At 48.5% G+C, this 18,420-nt stretch overlaps 1 protein-coding gene across 8 annotated transcripts in view; it reads right to left on the bottom strand.

Moving 5' to 3' along the window:
- The window catches only part of LOC102458487 (tRNA (32-2'-O)-methyltransferase regulator THADA-like), a 54,064-nt gene that overhangs the window by 21,804 nt on the left and 13,840 nt on the right, over positions 1-18,420 (bottom strand). For all 8 annotated transcript variants that reach the window (XR_016348328.1, XM_089775138.1, XM_089775139.1 and 5 more), the window contains 12 exons: positions 17,360-17,557; positions 14,962-15,673; positions 13,736-13,888; positions 11,769-11,878; positions 11,298-11,458; positions 9,949-10,115; positions 9,135-9,320; positions 7,372-7,520; positions 4,628-4,771; positions 3,753-3,857; positions 2,289-2,489; positions 552-702 (listed from right to left, as the gene is read on the bottom strand). Coding sequence is in view for 7 of the 8 variants with exons in the window: in XM_089775138.1 (XP_089631264.1) it covers positions 552-702; positions 2,289-2,489; positions 3,753-3,857; positions 4,628-4,771; positions 7,372-7,520; positions 9,135-9,320; positions 9,949-10,115; positions 11,298-11,458; positions 11,769-11,878; positions 13,736-13,888; positions 14,962-15,673; positions 17,360-17,557 (2,437 nt within the window). In the remaining variant the exon portion in view is untranslated. The remainder of the gene's footprint in view (positions 1-551; positions 703-2,288; positions 2,490-3,752; positions 3,858-4,627; positions 4,772-7,371; positions 7,521-9,134; positions 9,321-9,948; positions 10,116-11,297; positions 11,459-11,768; positions 11,879-13,735; positions 13,889-14,961; positions 15,674-17,359; positions 17,558-18,420) is intronic.

The raw sequence follows: 18,420 nt of genomic DNA, 5'->3' as shown, positions 1-18,420 counted from the left end.
GCCTGTTTGCTGGCATTTGTCTTGGGCTTTTGCCCAGCATCTCCCCCTCCACTTGTTTTCACGCTGTGCCAGCCTACACCCCAGCTATAGCTGCATTTCATTCATGCTGTGGATGGCAGGAGAGACAGAGATAAATCAAAGTTTAGATCCTGACTGGACTGTGGGGTTGGACTCGGTGACCTCCTGAGGTCTCTTCCAACCCCGATTCCCAAAATAGCCAAGGAGTGGCTAACAGACGTGTTAAGCTGAGCTTGCCTAATCTGGGACTCTTTTTTGCAGATATAGGAAATAGCCGGCTAAGACTCACCACGGACTGCAGGACATGTTTTGCAAGCTACTACACTACGTCTCCTCTCTCCACCCCAACAGTATGATTCCTAGTAGAGCTTCTGACATTCTTTTTTCACTGTCTGCTCCCTTAGTTCCTCGGAGGCCTCTAGAGACTGGACACCGTGTAGAGCAATGGCTTCTCTCCCATGCAGGTTCACCAATGGAAGGACATCAGCATGTGCACCCCATAGCCCTGCTAGGAATAAGATGCTGTTACTCACTGAAGAGCTGGATGGCCGCGTTTCTCATGGCCCAGCTAGGCGAACCTAGTGCCTTCAGGAGCAAAGCCATCATAGGCGTGACATACTGTAGCAGCGCTGTTCCTAGGCCAGAGCCACGCACCAGTGTCTGCAGCACATGCAACGCAGAGACCTGTGGAGAACACACCACAAAGATCACTGCGGCCCAGGGACTTCTTGGTGTCCTCTGGCAGAAGACAGAGGGGCAGACGGATTACAAGGTTTCTTGGGTTTGGTCTCAATGTAATCATTCATCAAAGGGTGTCTTGTAAGGTCTCTACTGAAAGCCTATATCACACTGATCGTCATAATCACTGTGAAGCGTATGTACCCATAATATGTAAGGAAGTATGTGTCCGAGTGTGTATACGCACGAACACATAATATGTAAGGAGTTATGCTCTTAAAGTCTGTGGGTTGCAGGTTGGGCACAAAGAAGTGATAAACAGGTTTCTTTCAGGTAGGAGATACTTATCCATCTGTCTGGCTATATGTAAATTGAGTATTGAATATTTCACAATAGCTGTCTGTTTACAGACTGACCACAGTGCTAATCAAGAGATTGTGCAGCCTCCATGGGAGATTCTCTGCAGGAAAAACAAGCAGCACGAGGTACCCTGCTTGGAGGACAAGCTATGACAGTGGATGGCTGGAGCTATATCTGGGGATACTATAGTGCGCCCAGATATTTGTTACTGAGAAGATAAGCTGCCAGCTGGCTTGTCTTATGACTCTCAGCTTATCTGGTTGTCTGATGTGACAGGAGAGACATTGGGTGAGTAAACTTTATGACAAGTCTCAGAAGGGTAGCTGTGTTAGTCTGTATCGGTGAAAACATGAAGACATGCATCTGATGAAGTGGTTTTGACTCATGAAAGCTTATGTTGAAATAAATCTGTTAGTCTTTAAGGTGCTACAGGGTGCCTCATTGTTTTTAACCTGTATGAGACAGAAGAATAGCTTGTCAAGTTTAGGCTCTAGAAAGCATATTATGATTTTATTTCATACGCAACCATTTGTTCTGAGATGTAGCTGGTGCGTGCTGCTCCCTTGGGAATAGTGGATCTGGGAATGCAGGGAGCATGCACTAGAATACAGGACTCTTATGGGGGCTGCCCAGAAGGCTTGGGGGCTGATGTGTGCCTATTCCTTACCTGGAAAGAGACAGTGGAGCCTGGCTATGTGGAGGGGGCAGTGCTTGTGTGGCCTATGGCTAACGGAATTTGTGAACTGGCTTCCTCACGCTAAGGGTAGGTGGTAGTGAGGCGCCTTGCAACTCTGAGTCCAGAAGTATCCCAATCATCTCCCCTTCATAGAGCAGATTTCATTGCAATGGGGCTTGATGTATACATGGAATGCACACAAGTCACTTCTAGGTGGGGATGGTGACACAGTGAGCACCAGGCAATAGTTCAGGGCAGCAAAAGGAATGACCAGGGAAAACTAAGTGGGTGTGACACTTCGGCAAACAGCCCTACTAGTGAAAACCAGCAAGATGCCTATGGTGGCCACCAGTGGTTTGTCTCCTCTGACAGCTTGCACTGCAGTCTGCACTGTGACTCCTGCCCTGTTCCGAGGAAGGAGTCCTCAAGCAGCAGTACCAGTGGGTGGGACTCAGGAAGCAGCCCTCCTGGCTAAGCAATGCAGCTGAAAGTCAGGTCTCTGCTGCTGTCATCCACTCACACACGAGCTGAACCTCTCTGTTCTCAGGCCTCTTACCTGAGGGAGGTCCAAGGTCTGGTCCCAGTTCTGTGGCAGAGGTGTGTTGGCCAAGGCCAGCAAAGTCTGGATGCAATGCGCTAGCAGAGGGCGCGACTTGGCGGCATCCTCCCCAACAACGATGCATAAGAAAAGCATGGGGAAGCCAGCTGCCCTGCGGGTAATAGAGCTGCTCCTGGGACCACTTAACAGTTCCAAACCCTGAGAAACATAAGAACATACATAAGAACATAAGAACGGCCGTACTGGGTCAGACCAAAGGTCCATCTAGCCCAGTAGCCTGTCTGCCGACAGTGGCCAGTGCCAAGTGCCCCATGGAGGGTGAACCGAAGAAAATGATCAAGCGATTTGTCTCCTGCCATCCTTCTCCAGTCTCTGACAAACAGAGGCCAGGGACACCATTTTATCCCCTGGCTAATAGCCTTTTATGGACCTAACCTCCATGAAATTATCTAGCTTCTCTTTAAACTCTGTTATAGTCCTAGCCTTCACAGCCTCCTCTGGCAAGGAGTTCCACGGGTTGATTACACGCTGTGTGAAGAAGAACTTTCTTTTATTAGTTTTAAACCTGCTACCCATTAATTTCATTTGGTGTCCTCTAGTTCTTCTATTTTGGGAACTTTTCTTTATCCGCTCTCTCCACACCACTCATGATTTTATAGACCTCTATCATATCCCACTCAGTCTCCTCTTTTCTAAACTGAAAAGTCCTAGTCGCTTTAACCTCTCTTCATATGGGACCCATTCCAAACCCCTAATCATTTAAACAAAACCAGTCAGGAAGGTAACTGAACACCTCGTAGCCCCGGAAACTGTATGTGATTGAGAGATTACACCTTGCAGACTGGGACTGCAACTCAGGAGCTCCTAGCCCCCTGGCCAGTGCTCACACTACTGCTAAACATCCAGTGCCCATGTTTTCCCTATGGTAGGTGCTGGGAGTGAAATTGGGTTGGTACATGTGAACTTAACAGGGCAAGTGGGGAGAGCAAGATCCAAAAGGCATCCTGCTTAGTTTGGTTGGCTGTAGGCTGATTTGGGAAGAGAGGTTCAATGTAGTAAAAGGGATTCTCAAATCTCTGGATTCTCAAGCGAGAGGCTAGGGGGAGTATAGCAATGAGCTTTGGTCCTTAAATTTACATCTGTTCTAACCCTCTAAAAGCAACACACGTGGTTGTGTGCTCAGAGCAACACATGAGTGAATGGTCAGAGGTCAATAAGAACTCCTAACTGATGAAAGTGTTGATCAGTTTGTATCTCCTTAGGGAAGGGGACTGAGTTTTTCTGTATTTGAATACATCTTAATGCCTTGGTCATAACTGATATCTTTGGTCTCCTCTGTAATATAAGTAACAGGTACCAAAAAAACTAGAGGAGGGACACCACATATTCAGAGACATTTGTTTCCTTTTAACTGAATGACCATCTCCCTGCAGTGGTTTGAGCAAGACATGGCTGCAGTACCTCTGCCAGCATAGTTCTCGGCATTGCTTGCAATTCTGGATGAGGGTGGTTCAGCAAAGCAGTGCAAAATTTGGTGAATCCCATGCTGCAACCTTCAACTGCTCCCTAGGACAGAAGAATACATAAGGCTCTGAAGGTTCAAAGGGCTTTCCACCTGCTAGCTAATCAACCCACACGGCAGCCCCATGAGGGAGACATTAGCAGGGGCAGATGACCATTTTGCGGGATCCAGGGCAGCACAATTTCACGGGGCCCCCCTTTGCCATGGCGCATGCGTGGGGCTTCTTGAAACGCAGGGCCCGGGGTGGCCGCCCCGCTCGCCCTGCCCTGCCCTATATCCGCTCCTGGACATTAGCCTTCTTTTACGATGGGGAAGCAGAAACAGATAAGTATAATTGTGACGAGGAGTTCTGTGGCACCTTATAGACTAACTGAAGTGTAGGAGCATAAGCTTTCGTGGGCAAAGACCCACTTCGTCAGATGCATGTAGTGGAAATATCCAGAGGCAGGTATATCATACCACTGGCACTGTCCACAGCAGTAATGGGTGGCTCCAAAGGGAGCCCTCCACTGTTCTTGGCCAGGAATTGGCCTTTGTAATGATTAAATGAGGAAGTATCGTGCGGGGCAGATCCCACACTCAGGAGGGAAAATATCCTGAGCAATGTCCAGCTGGAGCTTTCCTTTGCTGTAAGTCCCCAGTCGCCCCATTCAAGCCAGTGGCGTTGTTCCTGCTTCATGTGCTCAGCAGAATCTGAGCCAGGGATCTGACAAATGGGGGGAACTGCCGTGGGCTCTGGGCCACTGAGGAGGGAAGTCCCTCTTCAGGCCAGAGAGGGGGGCAGAGGGTGTGGCACATCTGGGCAGGTTCTTACCCAGTGCCGGCACTTCAGCAGCACTTCCTGAAACACTCTCGCCGCCACCTTGAACACGGCGAGTGGCAGGAGCAGCTCGAGCCCTGCAGGGGGTGCTAGAGGGAGCATCTTCTCCACCAGCCCTCCCAAGAGCAGCCCGATTTCCTGCGGGGAACAAAGAAAAGCCAAGTCAGGCGCGAGAGCGGGGCCCCACCGAGCGGACACGGCCTCTCTCCTCCTGGGCACTAGCGAGGGTGCCCTGACTGCGAGCCAGGGTTCTTTACAACACTGAGAGCACATGGTGCCCGGCAGATGTACCTCAGCTCAGTTTCCACTAGCACAAACTGAGGAGTCCCTGGAACGTTTTCTTTGTCTTTGCCCCACCCCTATTCAATGCTTCAGTAAGGTGGGGAATCTGTTCCTCCATGGTCTCCTACGAGGATGAAGTGGAGCCAGGTTTGATCCTGCTGCCACTGAAACTCCTGGCAAAAACTCCCACTGATCAGTGGGAGTAAGAGCAGGTCCCTGATTAGCCCATCCCCTTGATCATTGCTGTTTGGGAGTATCCAGGATTGCAATTCCCAAATCAGACACACAAGAGGGCAGCCAGGCACTGTCATGCAAGGACATAGCAAATTCTGGGAGGTATTTTCATGCCTCCGCAAATCAATCCGGTTTTTGTTTATTATTGTTAAAGGGCAATAGCTAAGAATAGTGCTTTGCAGACTAATGTAAGAAGCCAAGATTCCTGCCTTGAGAAGCTGAATTTAATAATGTATGGAGAAAGGAGGGGAGATGGCTAGAACAAAGCCATCAGACTTTGTAAAGCTGAAGTGTGGCACAAGAAAGGAGAAGTGGACAGGGAACAGAAGGGGCTAATTAAAGCAAATGTTCAAGAGGGCCTGGAAGGTGAAGAGCAAGGTGGTGAAGAAATACGGCTCTAACCGATGCTCCCTCAAGCTGTTTACAATTTTTTACTGGCCTGGCAGCCAAGTGTAATGCAGAAAGACACAAAACTCTTTCCTGCCTTTTCAAACATGCAAGTCAGTAAAAGAAATAATTTATTAGCTGATCCTGGCAGCCAAACCCCTCAGGGTACGTCTACACAATAGTGTTATTTCGGAATAACTGATGTTATTCTGAAATAACATAGTGCATGTCTACACTACAAGCCTTTATTTCAAAATAATGTCACGCTGGAGGACTTCTTACTATGACTCATGGTAACCGTGATTTTACAAGGAGTAAGGGAAGTTGAAGGAAGAGGGTTCTTCCTTCGACTTCCTGCTGTGTAGACAGCACCTAAAGCTGAGTTAAGCTATTTCGACTTCAGCTATGCAACTGATGTAGCTAAAGTTGCGTAGATTGATTCAACTGTAGCCCTGCTGTACACACGTACCCCCAAAGAGCCGTGTAAGTGAGGAGTCAAAACTCAGCAAGTGACTGATCCACTGAATCAAATCATCACTATCTGTCACAGAGCCAGTCCTACTGCAGCCAGAGCTTCTGTCCTGCCATGTTTCCTGTAACAAAAGGACTCAGCAGCAGTCTCATCATTAGTTTAAGTATCTTCATCTAAGCCCCTAGGCCATCAGTGGAACTTAGGCTCCTGCCTTTCAATTAAATCAATGGAAGTTAGGTGCCTAAACAGCACTACGGATTTGGGCAAGAGATTATAGAGAATTACCCAGAAGCCTTAGTGATACCAACAGCTGGTATATTGTTACAATGGCTCAATGGTGCTGTAGCTTACTAGCCAAGAGCAGAAAATGCTTGGAAGGACCTTCCCCGTTTAAAAAGCCATCCTATCACAAGATGATACAGAAAGGGATTCATAGCACAAGTGAAGCTGGAGTCAGGGTCGGGGCTGGGAGGCCAGGGTAAAGGGGTAAGCCTGGAAGCAGCAGGAGCTCATTAGTGTCCCAGGAACCCAACAAAAAGCAGGAGGCTGTAATGACAATGCGGCAGTAACGACTAGAGAGCCATGCCAAGAGGAGTCGGGTCTGTCCACACCAACCATGAGTTTGTTCTGGCTTGTGTTTAACCCTGGGTAAAGGAACGTGGACCTGTTAGGCTGCATCTACACTGCACCCTTACCTCGAAATAAGCTATTCAATTTGAGCTATGCAAATTGGGTAGCTTATTTCAAGTTTATTTCTAAATAGCTTATTTCGAAATTTGGCACTGTCTGCACAGCACCAAATTTCAAAATAGAGCGATATTCCAAACATCCTTTAATCCTTGCGGAATGAGTTTTACAGGGACCTCGGAATAGCCAGGACCTCCATTATTTTGAAAGCTATTTCGAAAGCACTGCCAAGATGCGGGAAGCACTATTTCTGGATACTGGAAGTATCCTCAAATAGTGTCAAAGTGTAAACACACCCTTATTTATCTAACAGAAGGCAGAAGAAATCTGATTGTCAGCATGAAACCCTGAGGCCTGGGAAATGGGCCCTTTTCATTTGCCCTGATGGTGAAGAGGGGAAACTCTAGCACCGGGTTTCAGGCAAGCTATAAACAGAATTCTATGTTTTAAAAAACACCTTAAATTGCCTGGGTTTTCTTTGGCAGATGGACCAATTCACCTAGCGCACTTGGCTAGAGTCACACACAGGAAAGGGGAGTGTATCTTGTGTACTTCCCCCTGCTGCCCAAACTAATGGTGTCCATCCTGACCAGCTCCTCTGGCCCAAGCCTCTTGATGACAGAGCTCTACTAGCAGGATCTCTGCTCCCTTCCCGCCACTTACAGAAGCTCTTTACCTTCACTGAGACCCAACAGCAGGTCAGGATAAGGTTGTGCTCCTCTGACAGCAGGACTGAGTCTGCTTCATCCTGCTGCTCCAGGCCTTTTCCCAGCATGATAAGGGAGCCAATAGCATTTCCCATGTCTGCAAATGAAGGTGCAGCAGCTGCAAGAAACAAGCAGAGGGCAGCTTTCCTTTTAGTCACAGCGTAGGTGACGACACTCAGGGAGTTAGAGCCATGCCAGCTGCAGGTGTGCAATCCAGCAGAAAGGGGATGGGACATGGCCTTACAAAAGTAGATGGACACCTGAGGTCTAACTCTAAGAGCAGGATCAGGTCCCTAATCTGATTTGTGAAGGGTGAGTGCGTGTGTCTGTGTGTGACAGATTCTCAAACATCCACAACGGGGCCAACAGTCGAAGAGAGGTTGTGATGTGAATCTCTTTCCCCCCGCACACACACCTTCCCAACTTTCCCATTGTGACTGCATGACATCCCCGTAGTAACTGCAGTAGTCTATGCAAGTTTCCATTGACTTTAAGAAGAAAAGCGGCTATTTAAAGACAACTGTTGTTTTCTTGTGCCCTTTATTTCACTCTTCCCCAGTCCTCTGGTCTGTTGTTCTCTCCTCTTGCTCATTGTTCTCCACCACCTGTGGCCCTTACCCACTGTCACGTGGTTAACTTGATCCTTGATGCCCTGGCCATTCTGTCTGGCTACCCGAGCCTCTTCTGTTAGACCAGCTGGTGGGCAACCTGTGCCTAGGGGCCACATGCAGCCCATTGGGATTCTATGTGTAGTCCATGAGACATTTTGTTGACTGCTTCCCTGGTGCAGGGTTGCCAGATTCTGCTGGTTTCTATTTGCAAAGGTTTTTTTCTGACCGGTATTACTAAAGTGATATGCCCATACACCAAGGGCAGGTGAAGTGAGGTGCATGCTGGCTGCACACAACATTGACTGTGAGAGCCATACGGTCCCTATGCATCCAATTGCAGCGCTGCTACGGTTCAGTCGGCATACCCCGCAAATTCTAGGCACCCAAGCACGCAGCCCGCTCACTAGCCGAGGCTGCCCATCTCTGTGTTAGACACACTGCCTCCTTTCACCCTTGGCTTGGTTTCACTGGGCATTCCTCCTCCCCTTGGCCACTCCTTCCCTCTTCTGAGGTAACAGCAGCCGCTTTTAGAGACAGTGAGGTGGAAACAAAAGGAAGCAGCTGGTTTTCACCAGCCTCCACTCTGCTCTTGGGAAAGAATAGCCTGGAGGGCTGCAGAGGCAGCTGAAAACGAGACAATCAGTGACCAGCCAGCTCTCTCTAATCCACAATTTAAGAGCTCTTGGCACATGATGAAGGCACTTGTAGCTAAAAGGACATGACGCAACAGTGCTGGAAGCGCCAGGCAGAGTTGTCCCATCCAGAGGATACATTGGGATGGCCACCCCAGGCCTCGTGCATTTGGGGGCCTGCAGAGAAGCAGGCTGCAGCGGGTGAGGAAGGCAGTGCGGCGGGGTGGAGGAGGCTGCTGGGCTGCTCCGGCTTCCAACATCTGTGTGGTGATGGAAGGGGGCAGCCTCTGCTACTGTTGCACCAGGCCTCCTATAATCCCCTGGGGTATAGCAGGGGTGGAGCAGGGTAGGGTTTGGGTGGAGTACGGGCTGCAGCAGGAGGAAGAGGGTTGCTCCAGGCCTCATGCCCTACTTGAGACGGTCCTGCCACCAGGCCTATGGTGCAGGCTGGGTACTGGCTGTACGCTCTGCTAACCCTTCCTCACTCACCTTGCTGGCTGGCATTGGGCCCCCGCCTGTTCTGCAGCACCCCCAAGAGAAAGGTGCTGATGTCTCCCAGCAGCATCACCAAACTTCTGAGGAGCTCCTGCCAGCTCTGCACGTGCTCTCCCTTCAGCATGGAGACTGCCCCTTCCGGCACCTCAAGCAGGCACCGCCGCAGCGCCACCATCACTCCTACACAGGTAACATTCCAGTTATCACCGAGCAAGACACTTGCATGTGCCCCTCCTTTACACTCCCCCAAAAGAGCTGGGACAGTGAAGTCAGTGAGAGCTAGAAGCAGCCTGTGGCACAGACGCACTGTCCGTGGATAATATCCACACAGTGCAGAAATGCTGCTTACGTTTGGGACGTGAGGAAGAATCCTCCTGCTGTGCAGGCTACAAGAGCAGGGAAATGTCAATAGACAGGCAACTCTGAGCAGCTGAAAAGTGCCACGGATAAGTAGCCAACACCACAGCTCTCCATTCGGCAGCCAGATCCCAATGTCCCAGCCTATACAGCCAATACATAGCCTGTTTCACCTAAAACGTTCTTCTCAAAACACTCACCAGCCATCACTAGGCCTACGTGGCCCAGATGGGGACATGGGCAGAAAGGTGAAGCCACGTGCCCAAGGCCTCAGGGAACAGCTTTTCACATCTGGGAGTAGCTGTGCAGTGCTCAGGCCAGCTACTGCCAGCATGATTTGCTGAATCCCAGACCTGATCCATCACATGGAACATAGTGTGACAGGACTGCGAGGGAGAGAAGGCACATGAGACCTCAGATGTGTCCATTCCCACGACACCCAGGGACGCACCGTGCATTGGGTTAGTGCTCGCTGCCTGCAGCAGGTCTTGACAAGCCATGGTGTAGTGAGCCTGCAACATGCGGAGAAGATACCGAGCAAAGCACAGGCCACGGTGCTGCAGAGTTGGCGCTGCTTCTCCTTCTGGGAATATTCTTTTCAAAGTGTTGCTGTCTGACCTGGAAAAAGAGGAGGGAAGCTAACACCATCGAAAACCCTCAGAGGGAGCCCTTACCTAATCAGCACAGTGACAATCCTCATCGCAATGGGCCAGAGGCCTCCTTTATTACAGCCATCTAATAACAAGGAGTCCAGGGGCACCTTAAAGACTAACCATTTTATTCACAAAAGCTTATGCTATAAAAAAATTGTTAGTCAAAAGGTATCACCGGACTCCTTGGTTTTTTGCTGAAACAGTCTACCATGGCTACCTCTAAACCTATGGCTATACAAAGGACCATCCCATTCCAATTTTATATGACTACTTCAGATCAAAGTCTGCTGCTGTCTGGCCTCCAGTTCTAAGGTGAATTATAAATACCCTTTCCGAATAGTAAGAAATATCACTATTCTCACTTTATAGCTACTTTTTTATCGTTATACCCTTAATTCTAAGGCAGATGTCAGTATTGTTCCAAAAGGGAGAAGGAAAAATCTATTTCCTTGGGGAGTGTGTGTGTGGGGAGGGAGAAGTATCTTGAAGTGCTGAGACCAAAATCAAAAATCTGTTCTATTTCTGGTGGTAAATTAGACACTTCAGACAATATTTGGCTTGAGGATCTGTCCTTGTGATCACAGGGGCAAAGGATTAAACAAACGGCTGAATGTCGATGCCCTGTCAGAGTCTGAGCTCATGGTAACTGGAAAGGCATTGGAGCACTATGTAAGTGATATCAAACTTGTTGGAATCAGGCATCAAATAAGAAAAGTTGCAATGAGCTGTGCATGTGGACAGACAGGAATATATACAACCTACAGATTGAACTTCTTTAGTCCAGCACCCCTGGGACCTGGCCAGTGCCGAACAAGAGAATTTTCCAAACAACAGGAGATCAATATTATAGCAGTATTACCAACATTTCCACAACTTACTGGGTTCTTAGAAGACATTGGGTATATATTAGAGCTAAACAAAAGCACGGAACACTAAGAACCAGGATTAGTGGCTGTAAACAAACTTTATGGGACTATGAACTTGGCAAAAATGGACATTTGGAAAATTTAAAATCATGCTGGACCATGGATATTGCCGGAGCAGAGAATGCTGGACTAGAGAGGTTCAACCTATATAGGGTCTCCTCACATGTCCCCTGTCCAAGACATCTCTAAAGTGAAATGGAAAGAGACGAGTCAGTCAGTACTTCTGTAGGATGGTTTTCATCAACACTGCTCCTGCTTCTGCCTCCTGCACTCTAGGGCTGCTTACAGCCTCCTGGGCATGCTCAAACAGAGCCACAGCAATGGGTTCTGGGAAAGTCGGTGGGAAGTAATGGATGAGAAGCTCTGATGCCAGATCTCGGACCTGCCAAGAGAAAGGGGTGGAAAGGGGGGGGCAAGTTACATGAGGAAGCAGAGGGAATATGGGGAGCAGGACACTCAGGAGCCCACAGCCAATGGGACCCATTCAGGCCAGGAAAACTTGCAGCCAGGTCTGGCTCTTTACTGAGGGGGACAGTGTCCCCAGCACTGTCCCAGTCTGATCCTGATAAGGCCCCCTGCTTCTATTCAGTTAAACAGGCCCCTGCTGCTGATCAAGCCAAGCAGCATGTGTTACAATTCCAGCTGTCCTCAGCACAGAGTTGTGGCAGTAGTGGGCCTAGCGGGCTGCTTACCTCATTTGTGCTGTCCTGCAAGCAGCTCAGCAGTGCCAACAAGTTGCTTCTAGAGAAAAAATCCCAGTAGCCCTTCTGCCTGGCCCAGCTCAACAAAGCTGCCATGTTCTCTGAGGGGACAGAAAGACAGGACGGTGAGATGTAGGCAGTAAGTGATGTCAGGGCTGACCTCAAGCGAAAGGGAGTAGCAAGCATTTTTCTCCTGTACAAGTAATGCACCTGAGTAATATCTCAACCAGGGGTGCGGATTTGGTGGGACACCGCACCTCTCTCTGGTACAATCCAGACCCTACTTGGACCAGACAGATTAATTTGCATCTTATTTAGCCTATTTGGTCTAGAAAACAAAGGGTTTTGTGCAAATCTACATATGCTGTGAAATGGTAGGCACTGGTTTTAGCGTCTCACAGGAGCAGACAACCAACTAGCAGTTCAGAAACTCCCTGCCAGACTGATTGCCCATAGGAGGGAATTAACATGTAGACCAAGAAAAGATAAGAGCAACTACAGGCGAACTACACCATTTTTTGTCCCCAACCTCAAAGGCTTTCTTGTGCTAGGGAAAGAGAGACAGCAGAGTATGCCACATAGCTTCTGCTGCACATGTACTGTTGCAACAATGCACTGTCAGTGCTGAAAAGATAGACGTCAACTGGGCTGGAGGCTGCAAACTACCTTGTATCAAATGAGCCTCTGGGTGGGTAAAGATTTGACTGGGCCATTATATCATCTCTCACACAGGAGCTTATCATAGGTAAGGCCCTATCAAATTCATTGCTAAGAAAAACACGTCACAAACGTGCTTTTTATGCTTTTACCTCATGGGGGTGATCAGTGTATCTCAAATTGGAGATCCTAACTCAAAAGTGAGTTGCAGAAGGGTCACAAAATTGCTTTAAGGGGGTTGTGTTATTGTCACCTTTATTTCTTCACAGCCTTTGGAGTTGGGCGGCTGGAGAGCAGCGGCTCTGAAGGCATCGCCCAGCCAGCAGTAGTGCAGAAGGGTGGCAATATCATACCCTATTTACTTCTCTGCTGCTGCTGACAGCAGGTCTGCCTTGAGAGCTGGTCTCCCAGACAGCAACTGCTGCTCTCCAGCTTCTCAGCTCTGAAGACAGTGCCACCACCAGCAGCAGTGCAGAAATAAGGGTAGCAGTACTGCAACTCCCCTATGATAACTTTGGGTATGTCTACCCTGCCACCCTAGTTTTAACTAGGGTGGCTAATGTAGGCATTCAAACTTGCAAATGAAGCCCGGGATTTAAATATCCCGGGCTTCATTTGCATGTTCCCGGGCGGGTGCCATTTTTAAATGTCTGTAGTTCGAACTACCTGCCCGCGGCTACACGTGGCACGGACTAGGTAGTTCGAATTAAAGCTCCTAATTCGAACTACCGTTATTCCGCCTGCATTTTTAAATGCCCGTAGTTCAAATTAGGGTGGCAGTGTAGACATACCCCTTGAGACTATCACCAACTCCTTTTTGGGCTAGGACCCCTACAATTACAATGCTGTGACATTTCACATTTAAATAGCTGGAATAACAACATTTATTATTTTTAAGATCCCATGACTGTGAACTTGGTCAAAACAGATCATGAGTTTGGAAGGACCCTACTCATAGGACAGGTCCCCCAAATTTCTCAGCGCATTAGGGGCTCCTGATTTTTTTTTCTTCCCATCCCACCCCTCCAGCAACCTAGACTCATCATTGGCTCTGAGAGCTGAGGGCCAAAGAATGCAGGTGAAGGTTATCTGTAAAAAGCTGCAGGATATTTTTCTGGATTTGAGAGGCATGCCCCCAAATCACTACAACTTCCTGTGGCATGGAGAGGCCATTGGATGAGGGCAGTTAAAAATGGACCCCCTGCTGAGGGGGATGAGAAGCAGACAGTGAGTTGGGGGGGAGGCGATATTCAAATCAGCACAGAGCTCATTCCATGCAGGGCTGGCCTGCTGATACCCACGTGGAGGCTGCCCCTTCTTCCTGGCAGGGCTCCAGGTATCTGTGCAGGTTTCCAGCACTGCAGCCAGGAGCAGCAAGGCAGTCTTCTTCCGCTGGTAGTTTGACCCTGGGGTCAGAAAGGAAACGCTTAACTGCAGCAGCCACTCCACAAAATCTGCAAAAAAGCACCTCTGGGTTACTTGTGAGCAATGCACAAAGGGAAGGCAGGGTCAGCCCTTTGGAAGATGAGGGTGCTCCATCTCCAGTTACATTAGATTGACTATCATGTGGAAAACTAGGTGGCTCCGTTAGGGGCTTCTCAGCGTCGAATGGTTATTTGGCACTTAATGACAACCCTTGGACCCTGCTCCAAAAGACAATGCAGCGAAAGGAAAGGCTGTCAGCTGTGCCTGCCTTGTGATACCCAACTGGTATCTTTGTTTTCTAGCCCTGGAGAGCACTAACATACATGTTAGACAGTTCCTTGTGCCTTGGATTAAATCCATTGAGGATTTTTTTTTCCATTTAAAATCTGCTTTTCACTTTTAATGATTGCTCAGCCTGAGTAACGGAAAACCCACTTGTAAGTTTCACGTCTGTTTTGTTATGTTCAGAGGAAGTTCCCCCTGACTAGACATCTGTAAAAAGGAACTTTGTTTCTGGGCATGCAAACATATTCAAACACCATTTGGTTTTGGGCCAGGCATACCAAAATGTCCTGTCACCCAAGCCTGTTCAATACTGCCACCACCTCTCTCTTATATAGCACTTCTTAAAGTGCTTTTTATGTTTACAGATGGGGAAAAAGTGGCACAGAACAATGAAGTGACTTGTCTGTCTGTCCTGGGGCAGAACCAGGAATAAAACCCAGGTCGCTTAAGTCCAAGGCTTAACCTACACAGTTATGCACCCACTGGCTGGCTCAGCAACAGCAGGAGTGGAGTTCAGAAAGGAGCGGCCCTGGCACATCGCTGTGAAATCACAAGGCCCGGTGCAAACAAAACAGAACTCCCATTAAAGTTCCAAATTGCCCCACCCACTGTCCTGACCCATTTGCACAACCCACCAGAGCTCCCTACACACCTCCCAGATCAATGGGCCACAAAAGAGCAGCGTTTGGTGATGAGTTTGTATGTGAAAACCTGATTCCTGGGGGCCACTGAGGTGAGAAGAGATGAAAAGTCAAGCAGAGGTGGGAGCCATGGGGATAAAAGGCTGGGAGTGAGAGGTCAGGAATGGCTCACTCACCTACTGCTTGTGCGAGTGCTCCTTCTGCATCCGCACTGGCCGAGCACTCGGTGGCTTTGCTCTGCATTTTGCAGCGCAACTGAGACAGCGAGCTGTCCCTCAGCCTGACTAGAGCCTTCTTCACTGCAGCCTGAAGCAGCTGCCGGAAGGAAGATGAATCACAGTTCAGGTTCAGTGGCAAGAACTCCTTCAGCAGCCGGATCTCCACCTCTGACAAGGGCTGGTTGGTCCTGGGGCTGCAACACAGGAGACCCAGTGCTGCTAGGCGAATGTTCTCCTCCCTGGAGTGCAAGCAGCAGGAGAGCCTTTCCAAAGTTTCCGCGTCAAGGGACAAGGCCCCGGTGATGATCTTGTGGCTGTTCAACAGGGCGACCCATGCCCGAAGGTGAGCAGAGTCCCTACCAAAGCAGCTCTCAGCAAGCCAAGCGTAAGAGGCAGGGAAGAGCCGCAAAGTCCACACAAGAAGGTAGTTGGAAGCATTACTCTGAAGGAAGGTGATGGGAGAGGTCAAAGCAGTGGTCAAGGTGGGAAGCCACTGCAGCGCCCACTTCTGAGCCAGCTTCTCCTCGGTGGCTCGTTTGTCTCCCTCAACCCAGTGTCTGCGTTGCTGTTGCAAAATGGTTTTGTACATGTCTGATGCAGCTGGGCACAGATGGTTAGTGGCAAGGCAGTTCAGAAGATGCTGGGGAAGATCCTTGTAGGTATTCAGAACCTAGAAAACCACAAATCACTTTCAAGTCCTTGTTTGCTTTAGGCAGCCCCATAACTCTCCTGACACACCAAGGAAACACATGCACAAGCCTCACTCATTTTAGTAGGCAGCTAAAATAAAGACTGCACTGGACCGTGGAGAAAGAGCAGCCTTCCCCACCTAAGAGGCCTTGACCAGCAGGAGGAGCCTGTTTAACTGCATGGAAGTGGGGGGCCCTATCAAGATCGAGCAGGGTATTTGCAGTGCACAACGCTGAGATACCACGGTAATCAGTGCCTAGATTCAAATCAGCGACCCAGTGGTCAAAGGCTACATATCCCAACCCTAATTTCCATGAGCCATCTATCGCATTTGATGTATTGTTTCTGTTCTCCTCAGAGACAGTGAGAACATGCTAACTGCAATACTGGGTTAAAAATATAAGACTCCCCTGAGGAACCCAAATCAAAGAAAGTATTCTGTCCACCTGAGACCCCCGTGGGGCAGGAAAAGGAACTCTACTTTGATGTGTCTTAGCACCCAGAAAGGAAGTGACTGGTAGGAGGGGCAGTTGGGGGCAGGGAAAGGAGAGGACACCTGCCCCTGGGCTCAACCCTAGACTCTTTAAATCACTGCTGGAGTACCAGGCAGCCTTTTCAGGACAGCTTTAAGGGCTGGTGGGGGCGGCATGACATACTCTGGGCAACACAGAGGGCAGACTGCTTTGGCTCCACCCACCCAAGGCCCCACCACTCCAGGGAGAGTGGTACAGGCCTCCCATCCACTTGCCAAGGGGTACAATGTGGTTATTGGATCCCCTGGAGGCAATAGTTTGGGCCACTAAGCCCCTCCTAGTGGTGGATCTTGGGAGCGATAGGAGCCATGGTTAAGAACTGGTTAGATCTCTGTCTTTCTGCCAGTGTGTAAGAGAGGAGGACACACAAGGTCTCACCGAGCAATAACAAAAACATAGGCTGCTAGCACTTGAACCAGAAGAGATTCTCTATTAGCTGGACAGGGCCTATGATCCATGCCAGAACAACCTGCATCCCATCCACTGGTGTGCAGAGTACACATGCTACCAATCTCATTATGATTTTGATGTTGGCTGCAAGAAGACCCAAGTTATCCAAGTTCAAGCTCTCTATGCAGATTCTCAACCGTTAGGGCTTATCTAGACTACAGGGAACAATCGAAAGAAGATATGCAAATTCCCCAGGAATTTGCATATCTTCTTCTGATCACACTTTTGAAAGCAGAGCTTTTTAAGACGCAGCTAACCAGAGTAATTAAGACACAGCTTTTTTGCGAACCGCCCTCTTAGTCAAAAAGCCGCTCTTTCTCAAAAAAGGAGGTTTATGCAGCTTTTCGACAAAGGGGGGGGGAAGGTTCACCGAAAAAAGCTCTGCTTTCGAAAGTGCGATCGGAAGAAGATATTCAAATTCCGCAGGAATTTGCAAATCTTCTTTCAACTGTTCTCTGTAGTCTAGATGAGCCCATAGTGTACACCCATATGCCCCTACTTTCTTACAGCAGTGGGTATTCCAGGTTCGGGTATGTCTGGTTTTCATCTAGCCTTTGTGGGATGTTTTGACATCCACATCATGCTCTCCAGTCTTCTCTTAGCTGTGACTGGCACATGTACCGGTCCCTCAGTGGGCATCGCTCACTCATCACATCCACATATTACATGTCTTGTGTCCTTACTTTCTCTGTGCCCACGTAGGGAAGAATGGCGCACAGTGGAAAATATCGGGCTTTGACCTGCCAGGGCATTGTAATAATTCTCTGCAGGAACTTGTCATAGAGGGGTCTCTCCAGGTCTTCAAAGTGATGGCACTCCAGGTGATAGATCTCCAGGAGATGTTTAAAGGAGCTATGTATAAACTCTGATGCTCCTTCCACCTGAAAAATCAGAAGAGAAACAAAGCTAAGAAGAGAGACTCCATTATGTGTAGATAAACCTCTATATTAAGCATCTTCATATAACTTGTATCATTTTCATGACTTTGTATTAAGCCTTTTCATATAAACTTGTATTAAGTGTTTCCATATATAACTTTGTATTACGTCCTTTTATATAGAAACTTCGAATTAAGTCTTTTTATATAGCAACTTTGTATTATGTTTTGGTATAACAGTATAGTCATGTTTTTGTACCAGAATAGATTCTCCCCTTTTTTGATTAGTTGATTGCCCTGTTGAGTGAATGAGGTATGAATGGATAAGGAATGAAAGGCAAGCACCTCTGAGCAGTTACAACAGTTGGAGAGGGGATGGAAGCCAGATCTGAGGATAATAAGCCTTGTCAAGTGGGCTCATTGAAACAAAATTAGTCATATTGACAGCCTGGGGAGTCAGAAGCTGGCACCTCCCTTTGGAAGCACTGTCTTTGAAGATGAACGTGGTAGCAATAAGACCCAGAAAAAGGTGTCACAGATGACTGACTGCGTATGCATATGACGACACAGATTTTGCATATGCATATGATGACTAACTGGTATAGAGGGAGGAGAGCTACTAAAAATCTAAGGTATCTTGCAGGAGGACCCCAGGTTTTGTCTTGTCAACATCAGAGCATGGATCTGGATTGGCAGAAGCCCGGCTCCTCTCCTCCTGCATCTAACTCACCTGGTCAAGTGCAGTTAGGGGGAGCAACTACTGGTAACAACAAAAAGACGGAGTGAGTGTGCATGCATGTGAGTGTGATATATCATATGTATATGATAAAGTAGTGATTGATATATCTATTACCAATAAATGTGGCA

This window comes from Pelodiscus sinensis, chromosome Z (genome assembly GCF_052426305.1).
Source record: "Pelodiscus sinensis isolate ZL-2025 chromosome Z, ASM5242630v1, whole genome shotgun sequence".
Taxonomy (NCBI): Eukaryota; Metazoa; Chordata; order Testudines; family Trionychidae; genus Pelodiscus; species Pelodiscus sinensis.
This window is presented reverse-complemented; position numbering and strand designations above follow the sequence as displayed.